General features: G+C 45.6%; 1 protein-coding gene across 3 annotated transcripts; it reads left to right on the top strand.

Annotated features, from left to right (window-relative positions):
* Nucleotides 1–8,048: 8,048 nt before the first annotated feature.
* Nucleotides 8,049–21,363, top strand: ZNF75D (zinc finger protein 75D). 3 transcript variants are annotated; one of them, XM_081793363.1, is made up of 6 exons: nt 8,050–8,309; nt 10,057–10,577; nt 11,792–11,984; nt 12,714–12,805; nt 13,140–13,266; nt 19,362–21,363. In XM_081793363.1, the coding sequence occupies exons 2-6, from the start codon at nt 10,131–10,133 to the stop codon at nt 20,069–20,071; spliced, it is 1,569 nt and encodes a 522-aa protein (XP_081649489.1). In that variant the 5' UTR covers nt 8,050–8,309; nt 10,057–10,130; the 3' UTR covers nt 20,072–21,363. The 3 variants fall into 3 exon arrangements, with proteins under 3 accessions (XP_081649491.1, XP_081649489.1, XP_081649490.1); XM_081793364.1 differs by lacking the exon at nt 8,050–8,309 and adding an exon at nt 8,343–8,546; XM_081793365.1 differs by lacking the exons at nt 11,792–11,984; nt 12,714–12,805 and having other exon boundaries at nt 8,049–8,309.
* Nucleotides 21,364–22,908: the final 1,545 nt, after the last annotated feature.

Raw genomic sequence — 22,908 nt, 5'->3', positions numbered from 1 at the left:
GGTTTTGCCCTAGCTTGTTTGTCCTGGATTGCAATTCCTTGTGATACCCAAATAAACCCAACTTTTGCCGGTAAAGTCACTGGCAGTTTTTTATCTTTAACGCTAAACTCTGTTCCATGGCTCTGCCCAGAGGCATCCCTTGACCTCATGTTGCCTTGTGTAGGGTCAGTTCAACATCTGCCAAGTGGCACAGTAGCCTTGGACTCAAGCCTCAGCTGGCCGAGTGGAAGGAAGGAGGCTGCACTATAGTGGATTTCCTACGGCAGAAAAAGTAGAATCGACTGGCACCCCCAAACACGCACCACGCACACATTCACAGCATCCAAGATACCGCACCTGCTCTAAGTTTTTGACTCCTTAAAATTTCAAGGTCCTTGTTTTTCTGAATTCTCTTGTATTTCTATTCTCCATTAGTATCTTTACCCACCTTCTCAATGACAAAATTTTAGGGGCACTGGCTCAATGTTCCATCTTATCAGCTGTCACGGGACTTAAAAGTGCAGGAAGGAGGCTCTGTGTGCTTAGGGATTTTCATCAAGCGTTACTTATAGTTTGGGAAATTTGGAACCGAGGACTATATCCAAAATGGGAGATCGTCTGAATTAATTACAGTGCAGCAATGTGATGAACAGTTATGCAGAAATGTAAAATATGACACAAAGCTCATCCCTGGATTTTGGTGGAGGGCACACACTGTGCACTGTCCAAGTTTTCCAACTTTTCTGTGTGTAGACAATCCTCATGAGAAAGAGTTGGGGAAAGTCTTTTAAAAATACCATGGTTCGTGCCCACCCAGGGACACACACAAAAAAAGGGGAAACCTCATAAAACAAGACCTGTGTACCTTATGATCACAAGCACATTGAAGTACAGGGGAAGAAAGAATCACCCTTCAACCTGCTTTCGTGCATCAAGTACACGAAGTGGTCACAACTGTGAAAACATCGACACTAATTCTGCAAAGGGGTCACAGTTAGTTTCTGTTTCCTTTTACTGGGACCATCTCCACTGTCACCATGTCACTCTTCAACCGCTGCGGTGCCCAAGGTGGAGCCCAGCCCCTTCAGGGAGCACCAGATACGGAGGGGAGTCCAGATCCCCGCTTCTGGCCATCGGGCTTGTCCGAAGTCTCTGTCTGCAGGCGGTGGAGGGAGGCTTTGCTGTTTCTCTTTGTAGCATAGCACACACCAGTTGGAGTTTTGATTCTTGACCTCATTTTCCTCTGAACCCCAGGTCCTTTTCTGGTTACCCATCTTTTTTTCTCCTTCTGGAGTTTCCCAGTCACATACAGTTTTGGTTGATATTGACACATGAGAGTTAAGGCTCTTTTATTATATTAAACCCACGCTTCAAGGAACGTACCGTCTCTCCCCACTGTCGCCTCCCCCAGGCAGACCTTCCCCTGTCATCAAACTGATGTGGCTCTTCCTTGAGGCCTTGTGTCTTGAAACTAGAACAGTGAGGAGCCCCAGATACTTGAGAGGCACTAGAAAGTCACCCGGATGAGAGGCCTCACCCAGCCCCAATCTTGTGCCGCTGCTGGCAAACGTCACCGGCGTAGCTATTCTCTGCTGTTTTCATGAGATGATGTCACTACGAAACATCACACGTAAAACATGGGCCAGGTGCACACGTGTGTCTGTACTGACCGGGGACAAGTAAGCTGGCCGATTTCCTTTCTTATTAGTCCCTGGCCCTGGGGTCAATGTCAGATAACACTGGCCGGACTTTGTGGTGATAACCAGCTATGGGAAGGCAGGATCGATGGGCCCCATGCTCTCGTAGTGGTATTTCATACAGCAGGCCCAAGCCCCTTCCTGGAGGATCCCATGAGGTCCCTGCGAGGGTGTTTTGTTTTGGGAAGCAAGTTGTGCTCAGAGACTGAGCAATGTATTTAACACGGGTTCGCTTGGGAATTTCATAAGCCACTCACATACAGGGTGATGTCTTTTAAAAATTTTTTAAATTTATTTTTGAGAGAGAGAGAGAGAGAACACAAATGAGGGAGAGGCAGAGAGAGAGGAGCCACAGACTCTGAAGCAGGCCCCAGGCTCTGGGCTGTCAGCACAGAGCCGGACGCAGGGCTCGAACTCACTGACCACGAAATCACGACCCGAGCCAAAGTCAGACGCTGAACCAACGGAGGCCCCCAGGTGCCCCCAGGGTAATGTCTCTTAATAAATGAATACAGAAGCATCATGATCCAAATCGATCACACTGTTGTTCCAGGTAAGGGAGATGAGAGGAACCGAGCGCAGATTTAGTTGAGCTGTACCTTTCTATGAGTTGGTACTAGGCAGAGATGACTTAGCCGGCTGACAGCTGACATGCAGCTACCACCGCAAAAGCAAAAGCCCCCGTGGCTAGAGCAGGTTGCTAGGGAACCAGTGTGGCTACCGGTGTCGCTGGGCAAGAGGATGGCCTTCCCAGGGCCAGTGGGTGGCTTTCATCACTGTTGGGAAAAGAGGCGCCTTTACTGTGGCAGTAGCTAATTGCCCACAAGGTCTCTGGAGAACTGTTTAGATCAGCCAAGTGTGGCCTGGCCCAGGCCAAACACTTTTGGATTGCCCTCCCAAACTCTGCGTATTGATAGCCAAAATGTCCCCTTATCTGGACATGTTGCTTCTTCGTATGTTTTTTATAGATAAGCCCCCAGCGAGGGCTTTCAGCAGCTGAGCCGCTGCGTGCTTATCAGTGAGAACAGACAGATGATGACGTCCCAACACAATCTGCCCATTCTTCTCTCAAAACAACTTTTTTGTCTTGTCAGAAGCAAGTGGATTTGAAATAATACCAAACCACTGCACAGCAAAGAGGCAGCTGAGTTCATACCTTTTATGTTCCTACTTTTACATCACGTACTACACGCTGTTATGCTCTGACATGTCTGTAAAGGAAACCAGAACAGATTTTAACTGGTTTTATACAAAAGTGAAGTTGATGCTGGGGACAGTAAGGACCACAGGGGCCACAAAAGAGTGTCTGTGAGATGTGAGCCGACCCTGAGCAGGAGCCTTGCCTCTTTGCAGCAGAGGTAGTGTGAGAGAGGGGCGGAAGGCTGCTTGGTAGAGAATCAGTGCCGCATTTCTACACTGATGGAAACAAAGTCCTAGTACCAGACCTGGGGCAGGGAGGTTATATTTTTGTATAACAACAATAACCGAATTGGTTTTTTTTCTTCCAGGAAATCACTTTAAAATGTTTACTGCTGTAATAAAGGACCATATGGTTCTAAACATCGTAATAAGAAATTTGAGGATTTAAAGTCAGGATCCTCAGGGGAGGGGCAGGGAGAGAGGGAGGCAGAGAATCCTATACAGGCTCCACACTCAGTACAGAGCCCAACGTGAGGCTCAATCTCATGACTGTGAGATCATGATCTGAGCTGAAATCAAGAGTCACTCAACCCACTGAGCCGCACCAGTGCCCAGAGTTAGCGTCCTTTTGAGAAAGATTTCAGAGCTGACAGTGGAATCGCTGTATCAATTTATATGCTTTTGGAATGTGCGAAATCACCACCACTGCTTAGGAGCCACGGTTTATCTAGATGTTTTGCAAGTGCCTGAAACGGTTAAGTCTTAAATATGTGTTATAAGAAAACCAACTAGCAAATTTGTTAGCACTAACAGAATTTCTAACTTTTCTGTCTCCCCAGGAGCTCAAGCATATCAAGATCAAGATCAGTGAAAGGAAAAACGTTTGTTTTGAAGCATTATTCCTTTATCCTTCAATCTAGCTTACAAGCACTTTTGAATAAAAATTGACTTCCATTCTGGAAAAGAAGACTCATTTCCTTGTGATCATGTAAGTCTTTACAAAGAAGGGATTATATGCATTTCTTCTACAAGAAGAAAGGTTTAAGATCGCCTCTTGCCTGACACAGGTACATAGAAGGGAGGCAGGTAGGAATGACCTAGGGAAGTTAATGTTAGGTAATGGCTGTTGAAAATTTGCTCATATCACACCCATAAAATAGTTGATAAATCTTGTAGTTAACATTAATATCCTTATACAAATGGCCAGTAAGCACATGCAGATATGCTCAATGTCATTACCTATCAGCAAAACGCACATCAAAACCACAGGGAGGTACTATGTCACAGTACTGTGATGAGTATAATAGAAGAGACAGATTATAACAAGTGTTAGTGAGGATGTGGAGAATTTAGAACACTCATACACTACTGGTGGGAATGTAAAATGGTGTATCCCCTTTGCTAAACAGTCTGGCAATTCCTCAAAGGGTTAAACATAGAGTTACCATATGATCCAGCGATCATGCCTTTACATATATATGCAAAAGATATGAAAACATATGTCCAAACAAAAATTTGTACATGAATGTTCCTAACAACATTAGGTATAGTAGCTAAAAGGTAGGGAAAGACCCCAATAACCTTTAACTGGTCCATTTTGTTTATCCATACCATTGTATGGATATACCACATTTTGAAACACGAAGTAAAAGGAGAAAGTATGAAAAATTTAAAGGCATCTTCTTTTTCCTGGACACTTCAGTGTATATATTCATACCCTGTGATATATCCATACAATGGTATAGCATAGCTATACAAAATCATTCAACAGTAAAATACAATGGAGTACTGATATATGCTACAAAATGGATAAAGCCTGAAAATGTCAGGCATAATGAAAGAAGCTAGACAGAAAAGGCCACATGTTGCATGATTCCATTTATATGAAACATCCAGAATAGGTAAATGTATATGGACAGAAAATAGATCATTGGTTGCTCTGGTTGGTGGAAGAGAATTACAAGAAATGAGGAGTTATAGGTTGAGGGTTTGGTGTTTCTCTTTGGGGTGATGTAAATATTCTGTAATCACTTTCCACGTTGGTGGTACGACTCCGTGAATATACTAAAGACTACTGACTTTTAGCATATTTTAAATGGGTGCATTGTATGATTTGTGAGATATAGCACAGTAAAGCTGTTACAAAATCTAATTACTAGAACCAGAAGTCTAAGTCATGTTTAATAGCTCATTAATATTGTCAGGCCTCAGTTTCAAAAGTTACCAATTTTAGAACGGAATCTACTCTGCAACCATTAAAAATTTTTTTTAATGTTTATTTATTTTTGACAGAGAGAGAGAGAGTGAGCATGAGTGGGGGAGGGGCAGAGAGAGGGAGACACAGAATCCGAAGCAGGCTCCAGGCTCTGAGCTGTCAGCACAGAGCCCGACGCGGGGCTGGAACTCACAAACCACGAGATCATGACCTGAGTTGAAGTTGGATGCTTAACCGACTGAACCACCCAAGCACCCCTCTGCAACCATTTTTTAAAAGATGTATTTTATTTTGAGAGAGGGAGAGAGAGAGAATCTCAAGCAGGCTCCACACTCAGCACAGAGCCTGACTCAGGGCTCGATCCCACAACCCTGGGTTCATGACCTGAGCCAAAATCAAGAGTTGGAGGCTCAACAGACTGAGCCACCCAGATGCCCCACAACTGTTTTGTTTTTTGTTACTGCTTGTTGCATCTCCTTCAGCGCAAAATGAAACCTTTGGAATTCATTTGTAGTGTCAACAAAATCAAGGAGATAGTCCACTGTCTTACAGTAGATACTCGAAATTCTGGAGTCTGTTTTTCATTAGTCTGTCTTTACTGGACAACTGCCTTTGTAGTCTTCATTCCCATTTAGCCACATCCTATCTTTTTCCAAGTTGGCTTCTAATTCTCCACATTTCTCAAGAATTTATCTACAACTGTCCTCTTCAAAGCCTTTCAGACCCTATTCAGTTTCTTTTCTATAAAGATTTCTTAGGAAGCTGCTATAGTTATTTGTTTCACTTCATCTCAACTCTTGGCCCAGTTAAAAATCACATTTTTGTGTTGTGGATTTTAATTCTGGAAACTCCTTTTCCTTGTCTTGCTCATTGCAATCTTATTCAAAATTATGACTTTCTTCAAGTTGTTTCCAGTTAAGGATCATACCTTGATTCCTTGGGTGAATCAAGGTTGAAGTGTTTAAGGGAAGGAAAATGACTTATAGATTTTACATAGTTTCTCTTTTAGTGTTTCAAACATATCGGCCAAAATTTAACTATAAATGACATCTAGGTGTTAGGGGTTAATTAGAAACCTTTAATTTTGCAGTTTTATAAAAGAGAACATGGCTCAATGTATGGTTTTCCTATTAATAATATTAACAATATGTAATGAAATGTATTTTAAGTAAATTACAACTTGTCTTCCTGGAGTCTATAGTCCTTTTATTTATTTTTATTTTTTTGAAGTTTATTTATTTTGAGAGACACAGACAGAGTGCGAGCAGGAGAGGAGCAGAGAGAGAGAGAAGGAGACACAGAATCTGAAGCAGGCTCCCCGCTCCAGGCTCCAGGCTCCAGGCTCCAGGCTCCAGGCTCCAGGCTCCAGGCTCCGAGCTGTCAGCACAGAGCCCGACGCGGGGCTCAAACCCACGACTGAACCGTGAGATCGTGACCTGAGCTGAGGTCGGACACTTACCTTACTGAGCCACCCAGGCGCCCCGTAGTACTTTTAAATAAGATTCTTCTCTTTGAAGCATACAAACCATAGTAGGTTGAAGAGAGCATTATACTTATTTCTATAGTCATTCTAAATGGCTGTTAATCTACAGATAATTTCTATTGAAGACAATTACAAGGAATAATTTTGTGCAGATTAATATATAAACCCCATATGGTTTAAAAACTTACGATTTAAAAAAACAAAGAAAGAAAAAGAAAATGTCTTTCATCTAACTGCCCCCATAGGTTAGTGAGTGATTCAATTTGAAGGGTAAGCCCAGGAATTGTTCACAAGTAACAATGCCTTGACTTCTTCATTGTCAAAAAACATTAGGTGAGAATGCCTGACTTCAGGAACATAGCTTTGAAAGAACCATTCTAAAATGGTTTCTCTGCTGAGGCAAACATATTTACTAGGGTTATATATCACAGATAATGGCACTGTCTCCTCTAGCACGCTTTTGGGGCAGCTTTGTTTTTCAAATGGGGGTTGACCTTGGCTTGAGTCTCATCTGCTTTTGCATAGGTGTTATTTTTCTCCTAGGCACGCAGGTCTCTTTTTTGCCTGCCGGAGTAGTTACTGGCAGTGACTTTCAAAAGATGTCAGTTTCATCCTCACTGCCCTACTGAGCTACAGTTTCCCCTCTATTGATTCACAGTGACAGTTTTCGTCCAAACGGCTCAACGCTAGGTAAACACTGATAATGTGGATACTGACAACCCAAGATACAGATTCTTAGAAAGATGACTTATCCAGAGGACTATGCTGAACATTACAGGAGATACACAAATGAAACGAGGGTCCTGTCGTACAGAGAAGCATAATGCCGTAGAAAAAGCATGCGGTGGGGCGCCTGGGTGGCTCAGTGGGTTAAGCGTCAGACTTCGGCTCAGGTCCTGATCTCACGGCTTATGAGTTAAAGCCCCGCGTCGGGCTCTGTGCTGACAGCTCAGAGTCTGGAGCCTCTTCAGATTCTGTGTCGTTCTCTCTCTCTCTCTCTGTCCCTCCCTTGCTCACATTCTGTCTCTCTCAAAAATAAATAAAAACATTAAAAAATTAAAAAAGAAAAAGAAAAAGCATGCGATGAAGCAGCAAGACCTAAATTCTTGTCTAAAATCAGCCGCTGGCAATCTATGTGACCCTGAGGACGTCACGTCCTACATCTCAGGAGGCTCAGGACAGGTCTAGGGACGACTTTCGGGGCGGTGGCCCTCACTGGGGAGTTTCTAGTAGAAAGGGCTGCCGGCCGCCAGAACGAGACCAGGCACGATCTGCGCTTGGCGATCAGGGCCACAAGATCGCGGCACCTGGAGTCAGTAGGCTACACGGCTCCCAGGCGACGAACAGCTTACGGGGCTCCCCTAGGCCTCCAGCCGGCTTGGAGAAGGCGTGTTCGCGCCCGGGGATGAGCCGGAGCAGACGGCCGGCTCCCGCCTCGGGTGGGAAGGACCAGCGGCTCGGTTCCCGCCCGGCGGCGCCAGGTAGAGAGAGGGGGGATGGCTGGGCGTGGCTGTCACAAAGCCACCGGAAGCGCATCCTTTCTTTTCCGGTTGGGCCCGGTCCACAGAGCCCAAAATGGCGAGTCAGGGTACGGGGTCAGGGAGCTAGAGGGATCAAGTGGGGGACCGGTCCTCCCAGGGCCCCGCGCTCCGGAGCTCGGAGCTCCACTCTCCAGGCCCGGAGAGGAGCGGGAAGCGGGCGCCTCCTCCCCTAGGGCGGCGGGGAGGCCTGTCGACCTTGCAGCCGAGCCGAGGAAGAGGGAAGTGGCGTCCGCGGAAGCCAGAGCTGGGCGGAGGTAATGGAGAAGCCGCGTCGCCCCTGGGATTCGGTCCGGCGCGCTCCCGGCGCTGCGGGGCGGCACGTGCCAGTGGCAGCCCCCTCCCCCCCGCCCCCCGGCGACGAGCAGGGGCGGGGCCGGCAGCCTCCCGCGGCGCGCGCCGCTTGGTCCCAGCCCCGCGGCGGCTCGGCCCGGCCGGTCCTCGGGCTCCGGCCGCCGCGTCCCGCCTCCGCAGGCAACCTCTTTGTCCCCCAGGTGCGCGTGCAACCCAGGGATGCTCCCCGGGCACCTTTGGGGGCCGGCCACCCGCGGAGCGCTCCGGGGCGCGTTTGCGGTCGGGCCCGAGGACGTCTCGGACTCGTGGTGGGGGTGGTGCAGCGGTGTCTGCGCTGCGCTCCGCGAGACTTCCGCGTTTCCGCCGGCTGGTGGTTGGGTCGCCGGAGGAAGGGGCATCCCAGCCTCAAAGACGTTAGCTTCTAGTAACAGAAATAGAGGAGGCGCCCCCCCCCCCCCCCCCCCCCGTACCCTCTGAGCCTGGATAGGCAGCAGGGAACCAAGCTTTTGTTTGAATGCCCGTGGCATCCTCAAAAGAACTTTGTTGTTTCTGCTGGCATACCTCGGGGAAAATCGGTCTCTCAAGGCCACCCTTAGCCCTACTTAAAGATCTATACGACCCTGACCCTGAGGAAATGTAAAGTCAAGAGAAGGGCTACCTTTACTAGGACCCTTCCTGTCTCAGAAGAGCCTTAATCATCACCCTTTCTTTTTCTATGTTTACAAGCCGACATTGTATTTAGTAAACAGGGCCGACTTGGCTTTCCGGTAAAGTAAGCAAAAAACGAATACACAGGTCCAGAATTGCACCGTGCCCTTAAGTCTTCCCAAAAAGTACCCCCCAAAATGTTGACATCTGGTTGCTCAGTTGGGGGTATTTGCTGAGGGGAGTAAGGTTATTTTTTTCCCCTAAATGCTTTACTTCTTTCTGATAGGGTTGTCTCAGTTCTCCTGCCAGTATTAATACAACGGGAAGGAGAATATCAAATGTTCCACGAAGTAAAGGTTTCAGTCTTCTAAGAGGATGAAGGGGCAAAGAAGTTGTTTCCACCTAACTAAAGACAAAAGACTGGGATGATTTGTTAACGTTTAGAGAAACTTGGACATGCCCTGTTTGTGAAGATAGGACAGGAAGCACACAGATTAACTATTGGCTACTCTCAAAGCTCTTTTTAGCGAGTGGGTGCCAATATTTTCACCCACCAGCCTTTCCTCGACCTTTAACAAAACAAGGAAAGTTATTGGGGCGCTTGGGTGGCTCAGTCGGTTGAGCGTCTGACTTCAGCTCAGGTCGTGATCTCGCGGTTTGTGGGTTCGAGCCCCGTGTCCGGCTCTGTGCTGACAGCTGAGCCTGGAGCCTGCTTCCAATTCTGTGTCTCCCTGTCTCTGCCCCTCCCCTGCTCGCGCTCTGTCTCTGTCTCTCAAAAATAAACATTAAAAAATTTTTTTTTCAAAAAGGAAAGTTATCAGTTGACATTTGCTTTTTCTGAGCCTTGCTTTGTGTCAAAGCTGAGTAAGAGAAAAAAAGAGAGAAATGTGCATCCTGAAGTAATCTGTGATCATGAGTGTTCTAATACGTGGCGGGTGATTTTAAAAGGGAGATTGGACAGGTTCTTTTCTGTTCATTCTTCTCTTATAACCGTAAATGGCAAGTAAATGTGTGCCATGTGGCTTTCTTCTTGACACGTACTTCTTTTCTCCCCTCCTTCAGTGCCCTTGAGAAGATCCGCTCATTGGTTTTATACCAAACCTGACAAGGCCTCAGTTGTCCAAGGCCCCAGGAGGATGTCACACATAGGAGTAAAACTGTTCCTAGAGCAGATGATGATGAGACATCTAGAGGTGAAGGCATGCTTGTACCCCCACATGGAGGCTTTATGGGAGACTAAGGAGTCCGTGAAAGAACGCTCTGGTGAGAGGAAGAAATCCAGCCCACGAATGGACAGTCTTGGTCCCGAGAGCGCTCACCAGCACTTCCGGAGCTTCTATTACCATGAAGCACCTGGGCCGCACGAAGCTGTCAGCCAGCTTCAGGAATTATGCCACCAGTGGCTGAGGCCAGAGATCCACTCGAAGGAGCAGATCTTGGAACTGCTGGTGTTAGAGCAGTTCCTGACCATTCTGCCCAGGAGCACCCAGAGCTGGGTGCAGAAGTATCATCCACAGAGCATCAAGGAGGCTGTGGCCCTGGTAGAGCGCTTTCAGAGGGAACCTGGTGGAATAAGTGATGAGGTGAGAGGATTCCTTACATGTACAATAAAATAGGGTAAAGGTGGATATATCTAGGGGGGGGAATGGGGTGGATTAGGCCACTCTTCTGTTCCTTTAGGACAGCTAGGCAGGGTCTGGAGTCACAGGCGGGCAGCAGTCACAGACGGCAGGTTTCAGAGTTCTGGCCATCTTTCTGGGCCTTAGAAAAAAGAAATGCCTTTTGCCCTTTTTCGGGCCGGGGTGAACTAGAGTTGGTGGGCCTAGTCTGGCATGGCCAAGGAGAGAGGACTTGAGTTCGTGAAGGCAGAGAAATAAAAGGCAAGACCGAGTAGGCAAAGGAGGAAAAATCCGGGGGAAAAATGCATAGCACTTAGCAAAGGAGAGAGAGGGTGGTTAATAGAAGTATCAATCAGCTCTGGGAGGACTGAAGGAAGAGGAGAAATGGAAAGGAAAAAGTGAAACAAGGATCCAGAAAGAAGAAAAATGACTAAAAAAAAAAAAAAAAAAAGGGACAATGCCAACAGGGGAGTGGACAGAATCAGGATGCTGAAGGGTAGTGCCCTGTCTGGTGGGTGCACGTATCTCTGGGCCAGAAGAAAAGACCTTCCGTCACTCTCCCTTAGTGGTCTACCCTTGGCCTTGCTGGGGAGTGGGGAATCAGGATATGCCCTCGGGAGAAGGCAGCACCCTTCCTTTCCATGGGGAGCCCGCCTTGAGGAACACAAGGCAGGGTCTATTTTTGGTGTCTCTCTAAACTGGATCCTACGGAGGGAGGTTAGAGTCCAAATTTTCCCCCGGTTTTTCCTCTCCCGCATCCCCTTTCTCCATGACATCCTTCCCTGGCCATGAGAGGATTGGAAAAAATCTGAGAATCTTTTTTTTTTTTAATCCAACTCATTATTATTTAGAGAAAAACTCAGAAGATAGAAATGCCCTTGGATGAGGATCCATGTCCAGAAAGCAAGCTCGTGAAGGCAGCCTGCCCCCACCCTGCTCGTGGCCTGTGTGGCTGGAGGCTGGCAGCAGTCACAGCTCATTTCATGTTACACTAATTTCCCCCAAAGATGTATATGGTTCTCTGGGAGGAAATGGTGACGCAATATCGCTTTAGGTTTTTTGTTACTTCCTTGAGTGCCACGCCCTTTCCTGAATCTGGGCTCTTTTGTTCATCCCTCCGCCACCACCCCGAAACCAAAAGTAAGTTCTGTGCTAATGAGGATGGGGATTATTTCTAGGTCACAGCCCATGATCGGGGAAAGGAGGCAGTGCCCTTGGGAGGAACAGCAGTGGCCCCAGGCTTTAAGTGGAAGCCCGCAGAGCCCCAACCAATGGGTGTGTTCCAGAAAGAATGTTGGAATACATACCGGGTACTACAGGAACAGCTGGGCTGGAATACTCACAAAGAAACCCAGCCTGTATATGAAAGAGGTGAGGAGCTTCATAATAATTCTCTTCTCCTGGGAGCTGTGACGGTAACCGGTTCAGCTGGAACGTCATGGGAATTTGCCAGGTGCCCAGCCGGGCCGGCTGTTCGGACGTCTCTCAAGTTGGGAGTACAGTAGGCTAACGGTGGGCGGCGGTGAGGGTCAGCTTGGCGTACAGAAATGTCCAAACCACAGAACCCCGGTATTGATGGCGTGGACCTTGCTCCTTAGAAATTTGAGAGGAGAGAAGACGGAACAGGGACGGAGGGATCATCTCACACGTCTTATGTCAGGGAAGAAACTGGGGTCAGAAATAGATTGTCATGACAGAACGGGGGGGCGGGGGGAAGAGTGGCGCACCGGAAAGAAACACAGTATGAGACACACCATCTGCACTAGAGGACCCAGGCCTTTCGTTTTCAACCACCTCGAATTCTTGCCCACCCCAGTAAACGATGTGTTTGGTGAGAGGGAAAAAAAACATAATGGCTTTCCTTTTGTCAAGTTCTCTCATGAAATCTGGGGGAACAGTGAACCGGGGAACCGGTTCTTTGGAGCGGTGGATATTTGGTTCTTATTGACAAGGAGAAGGCCACTCTGGCACCACACACACACTTGTGAAGGTGAGCCATCTTTACTGAAGGACTCCTGATGTTCTGTGGTGTAGAAATCAACTCAGGGTATTTGTGAACCTAAAAGAGAGAAATTTTCTCTGGCTCTTTTCCATCCACAGCGCTGCCTGCTCAACAGATTCTAGCCTTTTCTGAGCAGAAAAGCACCCCAAACTGGAAGATGGCGTCTGAGCTCATCTTGCCTGAGTTCCAGGTGAGCTGTACTTTCCAGCTTTCTCAGGCAGCCTGAACATGGCCTTGTCTGTGCTTTTCTCTGCTGCCCATGACCCACAGTGCTCGGCGGGTGCTCTGAGGCGTGTTAGCCTCGGATGTTCACCTCTAGGTAACTAGGCTGGGCACGGTGGCGACTGGGCCCTGCCCACGCTGCTTCCCGATCTCTGGCTTTTTCCTTTCCTGCCATCTCACCTTTTTCCCTCTAAATCTTAATACTCTTCTTTGGTGACTGGCCTGCTGTGTAATTCAGAAATGAGTGAAAGGGCGGCTTCTATAGTGGCAAGTACTGAACCCAAACCCATTCTTTTCTTTAGAGCTTGTTGACATTTGAAGATGTGGCCGTGTCTTTTTCTGAGGAAGAGTGGAAATTACTGGACCCTGCTCAGAAGATCCTTTACAATGATGTCATGCAGGAAAACTACGAGACTGTCATCTCTCTAGGTAAAGATTCTTCCTTTCCTTTGTGTGGAAGTTGAGTGATCTGGCCGCAGTTTGTGGAAAATCATCTCCTATGGGGGAGTCCCAGTGTTCCAGTAGCTGCTTGGGTCTCAACTGGATGGTGTGGGGGAAAGGAAAGACATATCCGGATCATTCCAAATAGATCCTGACTACAGTCATGTCTCCCCGTCTTCTGCTCTCACCGTCCTGGTCTAAGCTGCCATCATCCCTGACCGTGTCTGCTTCAGCAGCATGGGACTTCCCTTCCCCATACTGCTTCACGTGCGCGCCTGGCGCTTCCTTCTCAGCTTCCTCCTTGTGTGTCTACTTACAACCATAGGAGACTAGAAAGAAGGTACTGAGTCTAAGATTCTGCCCATTTAAATACCTGGAGTAAATGAAAGTATGAAAGAGTCATTCACTCTCCCTGAAAGTAATCTGGCATTATGATAGTAGTCCATGACCTCAAGGTTTTCTTCTCAGAACATTATTGTTAACCCCCTAAACTTGAAGTAATCTGTTTAGAACAGTGGGGAAAATTGCAGACCCAGGGTCCCCAAGAGTTCAAGGACAATCTTGGAGGGTCTCCTGCAGGTAAGTATATACATGGGAAGGGGAGAAATGTTCTTTGATAAGAACCTTTACAGGAGATTAATATCCCAAGATTCTACTCCTGTGTATTTTTTAAAAAAATTTTTTTTTAACGTTTATTTATTTTTGAGACAGAGAGAGACAGAGCATTAAGAGGGGAGGGGCAGAGAGAGAGGGAGACACAGAATCCGAAACAGGCTCCAGGCTCTGAGCTGTCAGCACAGAGCCCGACGTGGGGCTCGAACTCACGGACCGTGAGATCATGACCTGAGCCGAAGTCGGACACTTAACCGACCGAGCCACCCAGGTGCCCCTACTCCTGTGTATTTTTAACGGAACTTCTTACTAAGATAATTGTAGATTCACATGCAGATTTAAAGTGTAATACAAAGAGAAGCTGTGTACAGACACTTTACCCAGTTTCCCTCAATGATAACTTTTGCAACAGTATCATATGATATTACAACCAGGATGTTGATATTGATATAGTCTTCTGACCTTCATATTTTCAGTTTGTGTTGATTTGTGTGTGTATTTAGTTCTGAAAGTTTTATTACAAGTGTAAGTTTGCATATTCACCGCTGCAGTCAAGATACTGGACAGTTACATTACCACAAAGGCCTTTCTTTTTTTTAAAAAAAAGTTTATTTTGAGAGAGAGAGCACGCAAGCGCGTATGCACAAGCCAGGGGGAGGGGCAGAGAGAGAGGGAGAGAGAGAATCCCAAGCAGGCTCTGCACTGACAGAGGCTGGGACTCATACCCCAAGAACCTTGAGCCCATGACCTGAGCCTAGATCAAGAGTTGGATGCTTAACTGACTGAGCCACCCAGGCGCCCCACCACAAGGACCTTCTTGTTGCCCTTTTAGAGCCACACACACTTGTCTCCTACATCTCACCCCATCACTGACCCATGCCAACTGTTGATCCGTTCCACATTTCTAAAATTTTGCCATCTCAAAATGTCATATGAATAGAATCATAAAGTGTGTGACTCTTCGGCATTAGCTTTTTTCATTCAGAATAAATCCCCGGAAATTGATCTAAATTGTTGTGTGTATCATAGTTGCTTTTTTTTTTTTTTTAACACTACTGAGTAGCACACCATGATACTGAGAGAACGCGGTTTGTTTAACCATTCATCATTGAAAAGATATCTTTGCAGTCTTCATTTTTTGCCTATTGTGAATGAAGCTGTCATGAGCATTTATGTACAGGATGTTTTACAGAGATACGTTTGCATGTCTCTGGAGTAAATGTCTTAACAGTGCAATTGCTGGTTCATATGGCAATTACATATTTAATTTCACAAGAATGTGCCCGACTGTTTCCCTGTGGTGGCTGTAGCATTTCACATTCCCCACCAGCAATGAATGAGTGATCTAGATTCTCCTTATCCTTGCCAGTGTTTGGTTTGTCTCCATTTTATTTTTGCCATTCTGATAGGTATGTAGTGTTCTCTCATTGTGGTTTGGGGTTTGCATTTCCCTAGTGGCCAGCGATGTTTTATAGATTTTCATGTGCTTTTTTGCCATCTGTGTATTCTCTTCAGTGAAATGTCTTTTACCCGTATTTTAATTGGATTCTTTTTTAATTGTTGAGTTTTGAGAGTTTTATATATATATATATATATATATATATATATACACATATATATTTTTATGAACAAAGTCTTTTTTTAATGTTTGTTTATTTTTGAGAGAGAGAGAGAGAGAGAACATGCATGTGCGCAGGGGAGGGGCAGAGAGAGAAGTGGGCTCTGTGCTGATAGCAGAGAGCCCGATGTGGGGCTCAAACTCGTGAACTGTGAGATCATGACTTGAACCCAAGTTGGACACTTAACCAACTGAGCCCCCCATGCGCCCCTGTAAACAAAGTGTTTTTTTTTAAATGTTTATTTATTTTGAGAGAGAGTGTGTGCAGGTCTGCGTGAATGGGGAGGGGCAGAGAGAGAATCCCAAGCAGGCTCTGCGCTGTCAGTACAGAGCCCAACACCACTGACTAGGGACTTGACCCCATAAACCCTGGGACCAAGACCTGAGCCGAAATGAAGAGTCATGCCCAACTGACTGAGCTACCTAGGTGCCCCGAGAGTGTTTTATATATTATAGATTCTAGCGCTTTGTTGAATATGCAGATTGTAAATAGTTTCTCCCAGTCTGTATAATGTCTTTTCAATCTTCTTCCTAGGGGCTTCTATAGAGCAAAAGTTTTTCATTTTGATGAGGACCAAGTTTTTATTTAAAAAAATGTTACTTAATGTTTATTTTTGAGAGAGAGAGAGACAGACAGAGCATGAGCAGGGAGGGGCAGAGAGGGGGGAGACACAGAATCCGAAGCAGGCTCCAGGCTCCGAGCTGTTCGCACAGAGCCCGACCTGGGGCTCAAACCCACAGACCATGAGATCATGACCTGAACCGAAGTCGGACGCTTAACTGACTGAGCCACCCAGGTGCCCCAATGAGGACCGACTTTTTAAAGACTTTTTATTTATTTAAGTAATCTCTACACTCAACATGGGGCTCCTCCTCATGGCCTTGAGATCAACAGTCACATGCTCCACCAACTGAACCAGCCAGCCGCCCCATGAGGACCAATTTCTCATTTTTTCCTTTTATACGTTGTATTTTTGGTGTCAAAGCTAGAACTCTGACTAACCCTAGATCCTCCACTGAATTGTCTTTGCACTTTTCTCAAAGATCAGTTGGGTATATTTGTATGTATCTATTCTGTTCCGTTGAGCTCTTTGTCTGTTCCTCTGCCAACAGTGTACTGTCTTGGTAACTGTAGCTATATGATACAAAAGACTTAATATCTGTCAAGTAGACGGATTCTTCCCCCTTTATTCTTGTTTGTAAAATAAAATTTTATTTTAGCCCTTTTAGGGCCTATGTCTTTCCACGTAAATTTCAGAGTAAGCTTATCAATGTCTACAAGAAACTTTGTTGGGATTTTGCTAGAAATTACATTAAACCTACGTATTAGTTTGAGGAGGATTGGTATCTTTACTATGTTGACATTTTTTTTGATCAGTGAACATAGTCTCTATTTATTTAGGTCTTTGATTTCTTTCATCAACTTTCTGTAATTTTCAGTGCACAGATCCTCTGAATGTTGTGTGAAGTACGTGCCAAAGCATTTCATTTTCACTGGAGTATTTGGAGATGGTATTGTTTTTAATTTTGGTTTCTTGCACTCTCTTCATACAGGGATGCCACTGATTGTGTATTTTGATCTTGTCTTCTGCGACCCTACTAACTCAGTTATTATTTCTAAGAGTTATTTTGTAGATCCCTTGAGATTCTTATACCTAGGTCATCACATTATCCGCAGTGCCTTTTGATTTCTTTTTCTTGCCTTAACTTTTTCTTGCCTTAGTTGGAATAGCTCCAACTTCCTGCTGTGTTGAATAAAAGTGGGAAGAGTAGACACCCTTGCCTTGTCCCCAGTCTTTTGGAAACATTAAGTCTTTCACCATCACCTGTTAATGTTAGTATGGTTTTTTTTGTTGTTCATACTCTTTTATCAAGTCAATACAATTCCTAACTTAGTGTTTTTATCATGAATGGATGGGGGGATTTGTCAAATACTTTTCTGTGTCCGTTGATAGGAGTATGATCCTTAAATGCTTGTTGATATGGTATGTTATGTTGATTGATTTCACATGTTGAGCCAGTTTTGCCTACTTGCAATAAATCCTTCTTGATCATGGTATATAATGCTTACATATTTTTGTATTCAGTTTGCCAATATTCTGTTCAGGATTTTTGCATTTAAGTTCACGGGGGATGTTAGTCTGTAGTTTCTTTTTTAGTACTGACTTGATATGATTTTGCTGTCAGGGTAATACTGGCCTTATAAAAAGAGTTGGGTAGTATTTCCTCCTCTTTTCTGGAAGAAATTGTATGACATTGGTGTTAATTCTATAAATATTTGGTAGAACCCTCCAGTAACACCATATGGGCCTGGATTTGGAGGAGACCTAGTTCAACTATGAATTCACTTTGTACTGGTGATGGTGCTGTTCAGATGATCTATTTCGTGTTGGTTGGTCTAGTTTGTGGTTTTGAGGAACTGCTTCATTTTTTCCCAACTTTTAAAAGACACGAATATAAGGCTGTTTATGGTATTTTCTTACCATCGTTTTAGTTGCTGCAGAATGTGTAGTGATGGACCCGATTTCCTTCCTGACATTGGTGATTTGGGTTCCCTCTCCTTTTATTTTTGTCAGTTGTGATAGAGGTTTCTCAATTTTACCAATGGCTTTGAAGAACAAGCCCTATGGTGGTGACTTTTGCTCCGATCTTTATTATTTCCTTTTTCAACTTGCTTTGGGTTTACTTTAGTTTTTTTCTCTAGTCTGTTGAGGTGGAAACCCAGAGTATTGATTGGAGACCTTTCTCCTTTAGTGTTGGAAGTGCTTAGGGCTATGCCTTTTCCTCTGAGTGCCACGTATTTTAATATATTATAATTTCATTTTCATTCGACTGTGTCTTTTTACATTTTCTTGGAGACTTTCTCTTTGAACCACAGAACTTTCAGACGTGTATTATTTCATTTCCACATATTTTTAGATTTTCCTCTTTCTGTTTTTGATTTCTGGTCTGATTCCATTTTTGTCAGATTGCCTCTTGTCACTGTTGTGAGAAGTTGTGATTTTTTTTTTTTTTTTGTTCTTGCTCCAACGGGTGATTTTTGATTGTATCCTGATCATTTTATCTATTACGTTAGGAGAGTCTGGGTCACATTTCAATATTTTAATTTAATGAGCAGTCCCCCTATTTTAGTTTAGCACATAGGTTCTTTGCTGCTTTTGTGGGTTATGCTTCCAGTGACAGTTTAATTTTCAGAGGCTTCACAGTGTTATTGTGGTTTCCTTGGTTTTCGTGTTCCTGCCAGGGCTCCCATGTGTGCCTGCTGGTGTTGCTTGTGGGGGAGGAAGGTATTTCGGAGGACAGAGTGCCTCTCTGTGGGAAAAGGGGAATCTCAGACCCTCAGGGATGAAGAGGCTTTCTGGGCCAGGCCACTGTGGCTAGGTGCCTCTTGCTAGTTCTGCCTGCCCACTTTGGAGTCTCCTAGCTGGGGTTCTGATGTTGGCAGGCTTCCCATTCAGACCGGTGCAGGGATAAGCCTATCCAGGCAGCCTTCTGTTGCTAGGTTGACGGTGGGAAAACACTAGATCAGGGTTGCCATCTTCCGGTGGGTGTGGGGACGTAAGACACTCTGCTGTGTTACTCTGCTAGTCCTGGGAGCCCAAACCATTTTGCATTCTTTTTAGCATCTTTTAGAACTCTCTGTTGGTTGTGGCTTGCATTCTTTAACTGGTTCGTTATTGTGCCTAGCCAGGAGGATCCGGAGGAAATGCGTCTATGCCATTTGCCCGTATCGGACCAGGAATCACTTGTTCCCGTGTTTTTGAAAAAGCAGTCATCATAGATTTTTCTCTCCATGCCTATAGTTTTCTTGTTCTGGGACACAGATGGCTGACTCTTCTGTTTATTCCAACAGGGTTAAAGCTCAAAAATGACACTGGAAATGACCAACCTATATCTGTTTCTGCATTAGAAATACAAGCGTCAGGACGCAAAGTGTTAAGAAAGGCCAGAATGAAAGTTGCCCAGAAAACAACAGGCAAAGAAAATCACGGTGCTACACGTAGGCTGCGGAAACGGCATCGAGCTTTCCTAGGGAGGAAAAGAAAGAAACTTTCAACTTGTAAACAAGAGCTTCCAAAACAAATGGATCTTCATGGGAAAGGCCATGCAGGAGAGAAACCTTTTAAGTGTCAGGAATGTGAGAAAAGCTTCAGGGTTAGCTCTGACCTTATTAAGCACCAGAGAATACACACTGAAGAGAAACCCTACAAATGTCAACAGTGTGATAAGAGGTTTAGATGGAGTTCAGATCTTAATAAGCACTTAATGGCACACCAAGGAATAAAACCCTACAGATGCTCATGGTGTGGCAAAAGCTTCAGTCACAATACAAATCTACACACACACCTAAGAATTCACACAGGGGAGAAGCCCTTTAAATGTTACGAATGTGGGAAGAGATTCATTCAGAACTCTCACCTTATTAAACACCAGAGAACCCACACGGGTGAGCAGCCGTATACCTGCAGCGTATGCCGGAGAAGCTTCAGCAGGCGGTCAAGCCTCCTCAGACACCAGAAGCTCCACAGGAGAAGGGAAGCCTGTCCAGGGTCTCCGGTCTGAAGAAAATCACCGTACGGCCCTTGACCCCAGAGACGATGGAAGAGCGTAAAACTGTGAGGCACCCACGATAAAGAATTTGTCACCAACGGGACATTTTGGAGGGGTACACGCCATACGTCACAGAAAGGAGTCTAAGCTGTCTCTCTCGTTCAGCATCGTATCTTCAGCGCCTGGCACGAGACTGATACACAATGAGTACTTGCTAAATAAACGAGTGGAAATATAGCTATCAAATACCTATAGTTACCTACTCCTCTCTCTCTCTCTGTGTATCTGTCTGGTTACCCAGCTTCCCCACCCTCTGTGATCTAAATTCTGCAAGTATCGGGTGCTCAGCAAATATGTGAGAGTCTTGGGTCCTACTCTCATCCTCTCTCGGGAGAGGTGGAAAAGAAGAGTATTCAGGTCCTCCGAAGGGAGCTCAGAGAAAATTATTAAGCCGGACAGAGTTTCTGTGGCTAGCATTCTGTCGACAGGAACAACCAAGCCCAGGGCTGAGGGAACTTTATTCTGCAACAGGAAAGTGCCCCCGTTCCAGCAGCCTCCCCACTGAGCCCTCGCCGCCACAGTGTTTTCTGTCACGGCATCCCAAGCTGCAGGGGAAGGCCTTAATGCCAGCACAGACCTAGGGACCTTGCAAGCACTTGATATCTCTCCTGCCGCTCCTCTCAGCATTGAGGTACATAGAATGAAACGATGATGGAGGCAGTCTGGGCCCTCATCCCTTAATTTGTCTCTTTGTGGAAAGCCCAGGGCCGTGGTAAATGGCCTTTTTTTTTTGACTTTTCACTGTGTGAACTAGAAGCTTTCAGATTGGTGCCACACTGCTCCAGGGCCTAGAGGGAAGCCCATTTTTATGGAAGCTTAGCCACGACCCCATACACTTTGGATGCTCTGCAGGAAAGTCTGGACATTTTATAAAGTGATTTACTGAGAATGGCAAGGTGAGCCCTGTGGCCTTCATAGCCTTAGTGCACCTTGGATACCTGGAGGGAGACATGTCAGAGCAAAAGAAGGCCTGTGGCTTAGAGTGATGGCCCCAGTGAGAGCCAGGTCAGATGGAACCTGGTTTTTGAGGTTGGTGGTTTCTCTTCCTTCCCCATCAGCCCCAGGGCTTATCTCCTGAGAAGACCATGTGATGTCAAGGGAAGGGCAGGGAAGTTGGAAGACAGGGCATTATGGCTATGTCAGATCCTAGTTTAAGATGTTGGCCGAGGCTCCTACATATTTATTATTTCATAACATTTTACCTTTTAATAAAATGGAATGTTGTTTCGTATTAAACATTAAAACTCCATTGTTACCGAATCACCCAGAGATGGCAGTCAGTCACTTTTTTGGAATAGATATCTCCAGAGATTTTTTCCATCAAGAGACCCCTCTGAGCCTGCTATCAGGTTTGCGAAGTGGAGATAATAATTATGTACTCTCAGGGCAGCTGTGAGGATTAAATGAGATGTGAACATGCCTCACACTGATGGGCCACAGTGGGTGTTCCACAAACATTTGGAACATTTTTCCTTTGTCTTTCAGCTGGTAATTTTGAACATTTTTTAAAATGTTTTTAAACATTTTTTAAAGTTTATTTGAGAGAGAGAGAGAGCGAGCGGGAGTGGGGGAGGGGCGGAGAGAGAGGGAGACACAGAATCCAAATCAGGCCCCAGGTTCCAGGCTCCTGGCTTTGAGCTGTCAGCACAGAGCCCAACGCGGGGCTCAAACTCACGAACTATGAGATCGTGACCTGAGCCAAAGTCGGACGCTCAACCGATTGAGCCACCCAGGTGCTCTTTCCAAGTAGTTATTTAAAATTTTTTTTTAACATTTATTTATTTTTGAGACAGCATGAACAGGGGAGGGTCAGAGAAAGAGGGAGACACAGAATCCGAAACAGGCTCCAGGCTCTGAGCTGTCAGCACAGAGCCCGACGTGGGGCTCGAACCCACGGACTGTGAGATCGTGACCTGAGCTGAAGTCGGACGCCCAACCGACTGAGCCACCCAGGCGCCCCCCCCCCCCCCAAGTAGTTATTTTAAAAAGAAAATCAATTTTGTCTACTTATCCAGCTTTTAAGCATTCTTAATTAATTAATGGTGTTTCCTTCATTCCCAGCTGTTTTATAAGTCTGCTAGTGGTGGTCAGAAGGGTAGCCTGGTATGACATTCCTTTCTAGAGATACTTCTCTCTAGTCATTGGGAAACAATAAACTAATGTCCCCATTCAGCTAGATATATTGCTAATGAGTAACAGAATCAAAATAGACTAGATGCCCCCAATTTGAGATACCTGCAGAGCGGGGAGGGGAGGTGATGGCTAGGGGTGGACTATTTGTGGACAGTATTTACACTATTAGGTGTATCCTCAAACTGATGGGAAAGGAAGGAAGTGACTGGAATGGCCACTGAAACGAATGCAAGCACTAAGGCCAGAGAAGGTGATTTGGAAGGAAATAATCCCATCATGTTCCTGAAGGCTTGGAGACTGCCCCACCATCCCTTCCAGAACCATCTGAGATTGTGCCCTTGGAATTAAGGGGAAATTCAACTTTTTGCAGAGGGCAGTCACTGTGTGAATGTGTTTGGTACCATCCTGGACACCTACTGTTGTATCACTGTTCAAAGGACCTTTATTAATGTAGCATTTAGAAAGAGGAGATTGACTCAAAAATTGAAGGAAGTGCTGTATCAATGGAGCAAGCAGTTACTGCCCATTTAAGAGATTCCTCAAAATTCCTGAAAATGAGTCAGCATAAGGCCTCCATGTTCATCAAGTTGCCAAAATCTGTTATAAAACCTGTTAGCTTGAAAGCTCATCTTGGAGGTCCTCGTCTGTGCTGGCAT

The sequence above is a fragment of the Panthera onca genome, chromosome X (genome assembly GCF_046562875.1).
Source record: "Panthera onca isolate mPanOnc1 chromosome X, mPanOnc1 haplotype 2, whole genome shotgun sequence".
Lineage (NCBI taxonomy): Eukaryota > Metazoa > Chordata > Mammalia > Carnivora > Felidae > Panthera > Panthera onca.
Note: the sequence above shows the minus strand (reverse complement) of the source record. Positions and strands in the feature narration are given on the sequence as shown.